The sequence below is a fragment of the Leuciscus leuciscus genome, assembly GCF_965113295.1.
Source record: "Leuciscus leuciscus genome assembly, chromosome: 11".
Lineage (NCBI taxonomy): Eukaryota > Metazoa > Chordata > Actinopteri > Cypriniformes > Leuciscidae > Leuciscus > Leuciscus leuciscus.
The window spans coordinates 34,398,894-34,411,393 of NC_138735.1; the positions used below are offsets into that span (position 1 = coordinate 34,398,894).

A 12,500-nucleotide genomic window follows, 5' to 3' on the forward strand; every position below is an offset into this window, starting at 1 on the left:
ATAAAAAAATTATTTTATTTATAAATGAATTTCACTGTATATAGTCTAAAGTATGAAAGAAATGTTTGTACATTTTTAGAATTGACACAACATCATTAAACACAACAATACACCATCGCATTCACGACTCTCCTGTGATTAAAGGCGACACTTCCGGTTTTCTTCCCACCGGAGCCTCGCTTTCGATTTCAAAATAACGGCTGCGTGAAATCAGCGTATTGCCGGAGTTTCTGAAGCTCGAGTAAAGACTCCGCCCTCTTCTGAACGGAGGCGGAGCTAAAGCTCATTTGCATTTAAAGGGACACACACAAAAACGGCGAGTTTTTGCTCACACTCAAAAATGGGCAAATTTGACAAGCTGTAATAAATGATCTGGTATTTTGAGCTGAAATTTCACACACTCATTCTGTGGACACCAGAGATGGTGATGTAAGAGGCATAATATGTCACCTTTAGTCAATCATAATGGTGTGAATAAGTGAAAATCTTTATTGATGACAGGATTGTGTTGAGATGGAAAGGCCCTGGTTCTCTCTCTCCTCTCTCTCCCTCTCTCTCTCTCTCTCTCTCTAACGCTCGGAGTCTCATTATTCCCTTTCAGGATCAGCAGGGATTCATTCCTCCTCTGTAAAGGCAGCACTTCTCTCTCAATCAGTCCTCGATCCGGCCATTTCATCTCACGATCTCTCTCTCTCTCTCTCTCTCTCTCTCTCGCGCCGCTTTCAGCAACAGCCGAGATGGAAGTGAAAGAGAAAATCACTAGGTTTCCTTCTTTGCAGAATATCAAGCTCTCATTTAAAAGTTTTAAATTCGGATATTTTACAATAGCGCAGCGCCGAAGTGCTCCGATTGTTCTCGCTCTCAGATCCTTTCATCCACAATCACACTCCAGAGGAACCGAGCGGAGCGCCGCGGGAAGCGCTGGTTTATTGTGTGCGGGAGAACGGCGACACACTCGTACCCTCACACACACTTCTGTTTCAGAGACATGTGTCCAACACTGAGGATAATCATAAATGAGCATCACATCATCATATTAGAGTGATTCCTGGAGGATCATGTGACACTGAAGAATTCACATTCACAGGAATAAATTACACTTTACTATATATTCACATAGAAAACAGCTGTTATTAAATTGTAAGAATATTTCACAGTATTAGTATAGTAGTGATAATATTGTGTATTGAACAATTACAGAAAATAGAAAATACACTCAAATTAATATTTAATATCCATTTTTTTAAATGTGCAATACAGGGAATTCTGTGTTTATTTTGCAATAATATCAGCCGAGCGTATCCCACAATGCTCAGTCTGGGATGAGGCGGCCGTGAGTCCAAGGATTCGGCGCTCCGGTTATTATCAGAACGCTTTTACTCCCATTGTCTGGATGAAATGGCTCACTCTCACAGAGACTGACGGAGAGCAGCGCTCACATCTGAACATCTGATGCAGTTATGAGGAATATGAATACATTGTGTACAAAATCTGCTTTTACTGTTATCCGTCACGTAACTGTGCAGATAGAGCGACGTGATCGTGATGTCACACTATGATCTTGTTAAAGATGAAATGCACACTGTTTCCCTCGGGAAAATGGAGATTTGAAACATACATCTTTACATTAGCAGTGTGTGTTTCATCTGCTCGTCGTCTTGTTGAAGCTGAGCTGGAGTAATGGAGAGGCTTCGTTTGAGCCTGTTTTAATGATTAATGTGAGCCGTGAGTCTGTTAAACTCTCTTCTCTAGTGGTTCCTTACAAGGCCTCTGATTAAACGCTGTTTCCAAACCCTTGTTTTAATCTTCAGCCACACATGCACAGAATAAAGATAAGCGCTCGCTTCATTTCCCTGTGCCTTCACAGCTCGTGCTGTAATGAAACCCGCGGTGTGTGTGTGTGTGTGTGTGTGCGGTCGGCTCATCTCGTCTGAAGTGGGAGAGAAGCAGGTTAAGCTCCTCGGTTCCTCATCAGGAACATCAGATTGCCTTCGGATCGTGAACACGAGAGCCGTAGAGCCAAATCCCACAGAAATGGTGCTCAAATTGAGCCCGGAATGGAAATTGATCCCATTACCAGAGCCGGTGTTCCTGCGGGAGTGGAAGCTTTGAGCCAGCGTGGAGGAAACACGTCAGATGTGCTCTGAGTTACAGACGCTTCACAAAACATGTTTTATTCTGTTACCAGCAACATAACTGGGGGAATCGCACAGAGATACCAGTGGATCATGTATGATGGCAAAATCAAAGGGGAAAGAAATAAGGGTTAAACAATACATTATTATTGAATGCAAAAAAAATCTAATACATTATAATACAATAGAAATACATAGTCATGAAAAGAATGTCACAATGCAAACATTCTAATGCTCATAAAATCACTCCTTCATTAAAAGCTAAATATAATTTCTTCATATTTATTTTGAACCAAATGCAGTGATTTCTCCTGTTGCATCTTTCAGATCCCATTCATGTTTCATTTATTTCTTAAAAAACTTAGAAAGTTGTCATCCTGAATGCGATCATCTCTGATATCAATGTTGTTATTCTTGCATTCAGAAGATTTGATGCTTTCACTGCTTCTGCTGTTGTGTCGCTCAGATGTCAAGCGTGACTCAAGACTCGAGGACATCAGTATATTTAATAAAAACAGCATTAATAATCATAAATGAGCATCAAATCCTCATATTAGAGTGATTTGTGAAGGATCATGTGACACTGAAGACTGGAGTAATGATGCTGAAAATGATCACAGGAATAAATTACACTTCACTATATATTCACATAGACAACAGCTGATTTATTTTTGCTGTACTTGTATTTCTTGCATTTGGAAGCTTTTGACCCTTTTATGAACCGCAACGCTCCCGTTTCAGATCCCATGCACGGGCCTCGGAGACTCCAGGTGGTGGACATCCAATCCAGGCAGTTCACGATCCGCTGGGAGCCGTTCGGATACAACGTGACTCGCTGCTACAGCTACAACCTGACGGTGCAGTACCGCTACACGGCCAGGGCTAAAGAGGAGACGCGTGAGGAGGTGTGTTACGATACACCGAGCGCGCCACAACACACCATCCGAAGCCTCCCGCCGTACACTAACGTTAGCATCCGACTGCTCCTGCGCAACCGTGAGGGAGTGAAGGAGAGCGACGAGCTGGACGTGCTGACCGACGAGGACGGTACGACACTCTCTCTCTCTTACCTAATCCCAAATCACATTATTCCTTTTCCTTCTCCATTGTGTTTCAATGGTTATCAAAAAACATGTCTCATTAATTGAAATCATGAAACTTATACAATTTAACAACAATTTATTATATATTATACATAGCATTTTAGGGCCCAATGAAATCTTTTATTTTCCCCCAAATTCTGTGTGTTCTGTTTACATTTTTCTAGATTTTTTTTATATTTAACTTACATTTTTATTAATCAAAATCATGTTTGAATTCATAAACATTAACACCTTAATTATTATAATTTGTTTGTAATATTTTTTCTGTCATTTTCTTTATTTTCTAGCTTATTAATGGTTTAATTTTTCACAAATTCCATGTTTTAATTTGTCTTCATTCTATTTTAATGGTAAAAATAAAAAAATTTTTCATCAAAAGCATGTCTAATGAAGTCTAAAAACTTTAAAAAAAATTGTATGACCCTATAAAAATATTTTTTGTTTCTTAAATCCCGTTTTAGTTTTCCCAATTTCTGTGTTATCTGTTTTAATTTTCCTGGATATTAATCTTTTTTATAGTTTTCTTAAATTTAAATAATCAAAACTAATTTCAATTCAAATCAGTTGAATTCATAAAAAAAAATGAACTGATCAAATGAATGAGTTTTTACTGTAATAAGGCCTTATGAAATATTTTCATTTTCCAGAAATTGTGCCATCTGTTTTTTTCTTCTTCTGGATTTATGATTTACTGTTAAAGTTAAAACAGAAAAAAAAAGATTCTTATTATTTTGAGAAGCACATTCTACTGTACAATAGTAATATATTCCTGTCATAATTTCTTCAAGCTAAACCAAGCTTTTATTCTGGCGGTTGCGGTGAGATCTGCCAGTGTTCCTGCCGATAGTCTCCTCTCGTCACATGGAGAAACTGGAGATGAAGTTATCGTACGAGTTCATATGATAAACATTGACATCTTTTAGAAAACCTTATAAAGCCTCAGCCATCATTCTAGTGTAACGAGTTTGGATAAGTGTTTAATAAAGCCATTGAAACACAAAGTTCATCAGGGACGAGGTCGTTTGTGTCGCACTTCATTCCGTTTGCATCATGAATGGCTCGTGTGTGTCAGGTTTCGGTGTGAAGTGTGTGTTATTTTACCGCACAATAGCGTCTGTATAACCGTCATGTTTCACGAGGAGCGTCTCGAAGCGAGTGAGTTTGAGTCTGGAGATGCTGGAGGTCGAGGAGACACTAACATGTTCCTTTAGACTGAACAGATGAAGGATCTGCTCATGCTTTCAGGCGTTTGGAGAACAAGTTCTTTATTGAATACAAGAGAATATTGATTAAAAATAAGTCAGTGTCTCTTCAACTCAATATGTGTCTGTGATCTACTCAGTGTTTTGTTTATTGCAGTTCCCGGCGCCGTCCCGTTGGAGTCCATCCAGGGAAACACGTTTGAGGAGAAGATCGGCCTCCGCTGGAGAGAGCCTCTTCAGACCTTCGGGATCATCAAGCAGTACGAGGTGCGTCTCCACTCCTTCCTCACTCACCACACGCTCTTAATGGACTCATAAATCTAGACTAATAACCTTTAGATCTGAGCGAGCGAGCATGTTAACTCAATCTGTTACCGGATGAGTAAAAGCTAAATAGTAAAGCTAAAGATCCACAGGAATCTCTTCCACATCTCAGATCTGATCTCATGATGATCTCAGCAGATCCACATACACTTTCATACAGTCCAGCCAAACACTCAGACACCAGAGATCATCTGTGATGTGTTTCACTAGTGTGATCAGGACACTATAGTTCACTTCTGTAAGTGAGGAGAGCAAAATAAAGTAAACTGTGACATATTATACCCAGATATTCTTCATACTAGTAAAATATGTAAAAATTTAGGAGCAAAACTGATTGGGACACTTTCAGCTGATCATGTTTTGCTGAAGTGTTTTGTCTTTAATTGCTAATGCTCTTTTTACACACAGACTGAACAAAATGAAGCATTGCTTGGTGATTGGTTGAGCTAAACTGGTATTATCTAATTGTGTAGTTAAATTTAACAGCTGACAGATATTCAACATAATTCATGTGTGAGACAGTCTAACAGAAGGACGGACAATAATGGCGTCGGAGTGGATGTAGTCTCTCTCTCTCGACTCGCTCTCGATGACGACTGCCGTCTGTGGAAGAGCAAACGCTGAGCTCTTGTTTTCCGTTGTTTCAGTGTTTGGGTGAAAGACTCCTGGATTTGTAGGGCACTGGAATAACAAACAGAGCACATACCGGAGCGATGGACTCACGGGAATGTGGGAAAATCACAGGCGAGAGGAAACATGTTTCCATTACGGGAAACAACAGGATTCATGATCCCGCTGCGGTGTGAAGAGAGTCAGAGAGTCAAACCCGCACAAACGCTCATTAAATGGGACAAATCAAGTACAAATGTTTCGTCTTTGATCGGAAAATTCAACAACATTATATCAAACTTTGATAATTTACTTAATCTTTTAACTGAGAAGATTGAACTAAATTTAAAGTCAATCATTTTATCCCTTAAAACTATATTATTTAAGCGTTTTTTCCTTGAAATAAAGGAATATCAAATGTAATATGAATAAACTATCTTGACTGTAACTCGACACCCTCGCCTCATTTAGTATGCGCGGTTCTATGAATATGCAGATGAGCCCCGCCTCCAGTCACTCACTCAGCTCTTAATGTTGATCAGGAACACACGGATGTTCACTAACCCGCCGAAGTTTCCCGGTTTGATTGACAAAGTTGTTTAAAATAATTATTTGAACCCATTAAAATGCAGATCCGGTTGTAAATAATAGTGAATAATTTTTTTTTTTTTTACTTCCTCCAAAAACGTTTTCATATTGAATCATCTTTTCTAAATGGAAGGACTTGTTTCCTGATGAACATCTTCTGTATCTGTAGCTTTACTGCAGTAAAAGAGGGTTTTCACACCATAAAGAACCATTTCCGGTTCCCCAAACAACCTCTCAGTGATCAGTTCAGAACAGAACCATTTTATTTTTAGTGTAAAGAACATTTTAATAACTTTATCCGCTATAAAGACCTTTGGGAAGATTTCCAATAAATAGATCCCAGAAGGCCAATAAATAAGCTTTGTTTTTAATGTGTCGCATTATAGAAGTGAAATATGTTGCTATTTTTTTTTACCATAAAGATGAATTTCACACACAATATATATTTGTCAAATATGATTTCAAAATACAAATGATGTTGTGCATTAAAAAAAGAGACAAATTAGCATTTCACCCCCAAATTGTCTTTTACTGTAATGCAAAAAAAGTCATTTTCATTCAAATATTTAAAAAAGTCACAATGCAAAACATCTTCATGCTCCAAAAACACATTATTTTTTAAGTACGATTTAACTTCCTAATATTAATTGTGAGACTGCGACTCTGTCAGATCCCGGTGTGTGTGTGTGTGTGTGTGTGTGTGTGTGTGTCCACGGTGTGTTGTGTGAGTGCCGGGACATTGTGTGTGTGTGTGTGTGTGTGTGTGTGTGTGTGTCGCTGAAGCTCACGGTGTGTTGTGTGTGTGTGTGTGTGTGTGTGTGTGTGTGTGTGTGTGTGTGTGTGTGTGTGTGTGTCCACGGTGTGTTGTGTGTGTGTGTGTGTGTGTGTGTGTGTGTGTGTGTGTGTGTGTGTGTGTGTGTGTGTGTGTGTGTCCACGGTGTGTTGTGTGTGTGTGTGTGTGTGTGTGTGTGTGTCCACGGTGTGTTGTGTGAGCGCCGGGACATTGTGTGTGTGTGTGTGTGTGTGTGTGTGTCCACGGTGTGTTGTGTGTGTGTGTGTGTGTGTGTGTGTGTCCACGGTGTGTTGTGTGAGCGCCGGGACATTGTGTGTGTCGGTTCTGTGATTATTTCGGAAGTGTGACTCATTCTGTGCCGAGAAACTCTGAACAAAGCGCCGCTCAAAAGACTCATTGTTGCAGAACTTCATTTGTGGAAATTCGAGCAATTAAGCTGTCACGTTCACGTAATGAAATTACACTCTGTCATCGCTGGGCTTTAAGGAAGTGTCAGGCTCTGATCCGAAGGGAACGGGACCGAACCCAAGCGTTCTGCCTCATTAGAGTCTTCAGGACACGCGTGTGTGTGTGTGTGTGTGTGTGTGTGTGTGTGTTCTGTCACACCCGTGAGCTGCTGCTGCTTCTTGTCATTCAGCGCAGTGTCGCCCCAGAGCATTCTGGGTAAAGTGCTTTGCTCAGGAACACAGTAATGATGAGCAGGACTGGGATCACAGGAAACGTGCTGTTCTGGGGTCAGACCTTCATCAACTATACAAAAAAAGCTCCTGTTATGTATTTTCTGGACATTATCTTTCATGTGTAATAAAGCGCTTTCTGAATGTAAAAGTCTGCAAAGTTTTAAGTGCAGAGAAAAGAAAGAAAGTGATTCTGAACTGAAACGAGTCATCAGTAATTCAGTCTCACTTCCTGTTACAATGTAACAGTGTAACTAATTAGCATAATGCTAATTAGCAGAAAAAAAAAAGAAAAAAAACACCACACATCGAAACATCACTTATCAGGCTTATGCTACTCTGAATAATACCTGAACTTCGTATTTTGAGCACTTCTTGCGTTGTTGTTGCTCTTGCCTCTTTATGATGACTCGCTGAATTTAGTCCTAATTTGTAAGTCGCCTTGGATAAAGGCGTCTGCTAAATGACTAAATGTAAATGTAAATGTAATGCCCGCCTGTGGTGTTGATTGGCTGACAGCGTCTCTTAGCTCCGCCCTCAAACACTGTAGTGTCTCTGAGACTGGGAGAGTTTGGTTGGTGTTGTTCATGTGGAGAAGACGCTGTTTTCTGAGATTGATACGGTAAACCCACGCCATCGTCACTGTTCGTATCACTGTGATCAAGAGCTGAGATTCAGATATGATAATGAGCGTTTGCTTTCTGACCAATCACAGCAGAGCAGCTCTCAGAGAGGCGGAGCTTAGAGACACTGAGAGGAAAGAGCTGATGCTGCAGTGGAGATTATGAGGACATTACAGTGAATGTGAATCTGTTGTAGGAGACTCAGAGACAACATTAGGAGCCTTTAAAACAGCAGGATAGCGCACTTTAAGGTTTTAAAAAAAAATTTTATCTAATATATTGTCTTTTTTTTAATCAAATTATTATTTTCTTTTTTCTTTTTTTAACCCTTTTATTATTTTTTTCTTTTTCAATTTTTTATGCTGATTTTCTCTAAACTCTTCCATGGATTCTTCCAGCACTGACCGTTTGAAACCCCTGTCTCAACCAATAGTGTGCGTTTGGGGCGGGGCTATCTGTTTGGCCAACCAATGGTCGACGAGTGTTAGAAAGGACCGTTCAGAAACGCTTCACGTGTAAACATGGTGCATTCTGGGCTTCTACAGGTGCAGCTCTTGATTATGATTATCGAGGAGGAATAAGGTGTAGTGTGTTTCTGCTCGTCCACAATAAAGACGCATGCATAATTCATGTGTTGTTCATCAGGAAGATTCCGTGTGATTGGTTCTGTGGCGTTTGATTGGCTGTGGGATCAGTGGAGGTTTCTCCATCTACCTGTCTCAGAGCCTCTGGGTGTTTCACCGCTGATGAGTGCGATCGCGATCCCTCTGTGGCCTTAAACGGGAGTCAGGATGGAGTGGCATTAGCCGGGCCGCTCATTAGCAACTGAATGATTTATTCAAATGAAGCCCCTCAGCCACTTTTCATTAAGTTATATTAGAAGCGCGGGGCGTCTCGTCTCCAGAAGAGAATGAAAGCTCCCCGTCTGCTCTCCTCCATCATAATGAAAGATTATATTCAGAAGCGCTTCCTGCATTATCCCGGAGCATCATGATAACGGCTCTGACTCGTGTGTTGAGGAGAGCTTTAGACAAACCCTTCACCTTCACCAGCGACTCACGCTTCACATGTTCACTACAAACACCCCTGAGGTTTTAGATGATATTTCAATTATCAAACACATTTATATGTTCATGGTTCTCTGATGATGGGTAATGGTCACATGACATGCAAGTAAACACATGAAATATTAGATTTTTTATAAAGGAAGTGTTTTATTCTGAATTTGTACCTGAATTTTGGAACCAAATGGAATAATAATAATTATTGTTATTATTATTATTTATGTATTTATTTATTTTATTTGTTTACATTTTTATTATTATTATTAATTTATGTATAAATATATATTTTAAATGTGTATTATTACTACTACTAATAATGATTGTTAAAAATGAATACATTAAATATGATTATTATTATAATAATTATTATTATTATTATTATTAATAATAATAGTAAAAATATTGATAAATAAAATGGTAATAATAATAATAAATTAATACATATGATAATAATATTTCTTAATTTTTTATTACTATTATTTCCTGTATTAATTTATTATATTTATTTATAAAATAATATTTATTATTATTCAAATAAATGAGCAAATGAATTATTATTGTTATTATCATTAATACAAAGATTTTTTTATATTAAGAATAAATGAAATAATATTTTTATTCATTTATTTATTTTTGTATTATTATAATTGTCATTATTATTGTTTTAACTTTAATTATAAAAATTAAGACACAAATATATTATTGTTGTACTGTAAAATAAAATAAAATGATATTAATAATTTTATTTCACACAAGTTACAATACTAAAATGTATGTCTTAAACAACTGACTTTTAAACCCTCAAATGTTAAAGGGATAGTTCACTTTGAAAACATTTTTTGGTATGTTTTAGCTTACCTCAAGGGCATCCAAGATGTAGGTGTCTTTTTTTCCGCAGTAGTTTCAATTTTGATATTTTTAGGTCAAACCGTTCTTGTCTGTCAGTCATAATGCAGGTCTATGGTCACTGTCTCAAAGAGCATGCACAGAGTCCAAATTAAAACAATTCCCCATCGTCCAAATTAAAACAATTCCCCATCGTGGGCGGGTATAGATATATACACTAGATGTCGCCTTGGCTACTGCAGTTCATTGGAATGAAATATATATATGTCTATACCCGCCCGTGCTCTCAGATCACTTGGACATGGCTGTGTACAAGAGGTAAAAACGATATAAATACTGTTCGTTTTCTCACACAAACCGCTCGTTTCGTGTCTTAGGCCATCAATGTGTACTTATGATGGGGAATTGTTTCATTTGGACGATGGGGAATTGTTTAATTTGGACTCTGTGCATGCTCTTTGAGACAGTGACCATAGACCTGCATTATATGACTGACAGACAAGAACGGTTTGAACTAAAAATATCAAAATTGAAACTACTGCGGAAAAAAAGACACCTACATCTTGGATGCCCTTGAGGTAAGCTAAAACATACCAAAAAAATTTTTCAAAGTGAACTATCCCTTTAATATTTCGAATCCTCAAGCTTTTATTGTGCTGTAAAACTGGTGAAATTCTATATTACTGTCCACAGAAATGTTGAAAATAGTCAAATGTTCAGATCACAGATGAATCATCCACAATAAGACATGAAGAAAGAAAGAAAATGGAGTCAGTTTTGATTTGATGTTAAATATTCGTAATGAGAATACCCAGCGGGCCCGTGGGCCAATGGGACGGCACTGTGGGCGGAGCTTCTCTTGTGTAACCTGATCCTCTATCATGTTGTGTTTGTGTGGTCAGATCTTCTACAAGGCCGTCAGCTCCTTTGACCCCGAGTTCGTCTTGACCAATCAGAGCGGGAAGGTCCTGAAGTCCAGCAACGAGACGTCACACGTGTTCATGGGTCTGTATCCCGGATCCACGTACTCCTTCACCATCAGAGCCAGCACTGTGAAGGGCTACGGGCCGCCCGTCATCACGCAGTTCACCACCAAGATCTCACGTACGAGCCGTTCGGGTTATTCTGTGTGTGTGTGTGTGTGTGTGTGTGTGTGTGTGTGTGTGTGTGTGTGTGCTCATATGTCATCTGTCAATCATAAACAGCTCCGCGTATGCCGGGATATGAGCAGGAGACTCCGCTGAATCAGAGCGACAGCACAGTGACGGTTCTGCTGAAGCCGGCCCGGAGTCGAGGAGCGCCCGTCAGGTACGTTATCATCATCCTTATACTGAATATACTTTGCTACTTTATAAAAGTTATTTTGCTGGAATACAAGAATTGCATTGTATACTGTACATGTCCAACACAGAGGGATCACACACTTTATGATCATCATCTCATGCTATTATAATGAGAAGCATTTGCAAACTTGATGTTTTAAACATAATTCTAAATACACTTCCTGTCAAAAGTTTGGGATCGGTAAGATTTTTTATGTTTTATAAGAAGTCTCTTCTGCTCACCAAGGCTGTGTTTATGTGATTTAAAAATACCAAAAAAAACAGTAATATTGTGATATATTATTGTAATGTAAATCATCGGTTTTCTATGTGAATATATAGTAAAGTGTAATTTATTCCTGTGATCAAAGCTGAATTTTCAGCATCATTACTCCAGTCTTCAGTGTCACATGATCCTTCACAAATCACTCTAATATGATGATTTGATGATCAAGAAACATTTATGATTATTATCAATTTTGAAAACCGTTATTTACATTTTTGTTTCAGGATTCTTTGATGAATAGAAAGTTCTAAAGAACCGCATTAATCTGAGATCGAAGCTTTTGTCGGTGCGTCCCGCTCTGCTCTCACTGTACAACAAATCTGTTCAATTTACCATAAAAAATACAGTAGCAACATTTCAGGTTTTGCAAATTTAGCTTAAATTTACAGTAAAAAAACGTATTTTATTATCTGATATAATGTTAATGTACCGACATATTGAAGTACTAATATCTGTTTTGTACCATTGTAATACACAACATTAAATGTAACATAAAACCCTAATGTACAACCGATACGAACGGTTAATTCAACAAAAATAGTGTCACACCGGGCATTGTGGGAATGTAAATTTACGTTTTTTCACTGTAAATTATAGAATGACTTGTTCTTTTTCACGTCCAAAAACTGTACGTTTTTTATTTTTTATTTCAGGATTCTTTGATGAATAGAAATGTACACAACGGTTTTCAACACTGATAATAATCATAAATGTTTCTTGATCATCAAATCCTCATATTAGAGTGATTTGTGAAGGATCATGTGACACTGAAGACTGGAGTAATGATGCTGAACATTCAGCTTCGATCACAGGAATAAATTACACTTTACTATATATTCACATAGAAAATTTAAAATGTCATAATATTTAACAATATTACAGTTTTTTGTTTTTTGTTTTAGTTTTTTTTTTAAATGCACGTTGGTGG

General features: G+C 38.1%; 2 protein-coding genes across 12 annotated transcripts in view; both read left to right on the forward strand.

Annotated features, from left to right (window-relative positions):
- Positions 1–12,500, forward strand: part of ptprma (protein tyrosine phosphatase receptor type Ma) — a 262,637-nt gene that overhangs the window by 140,874 nt on the left and 109,263 nt on the right. For all 9 annotated transcript variants that reach the window (XM_082184699.1, XM_082184700.1, XM_082184704.1 and 6 more), the window contains exons 8-11: positions 2,877–3,182; positions 4,598–4,707; positions 10,867–11,068; positions 11,170–11,272. In XM_082184699.1, coding sequence (XP_082040825.1) covers positions 2,877–3,182; positions 4,598–4,707; positions 10,867–11,068; positions 11,170–11,272 — 721 coding nt within the window. The remainder of the gene's footprint in view (positions 1–2,876; positions 3,183–4,597; positions 4,708–10,866; positions 11,069–11,169; positions 11,273–12,500) is intronic.
- LOC309509807 (uncharacterized protein) overlaps positions 1–12,500 on the forward strand; it is a 120,517-nt gene that overhangs the window by 90,666 nt on the left and 17,351 nt on the right. The gene's annotated exons all lie outside the window — the stretch shown is intronic.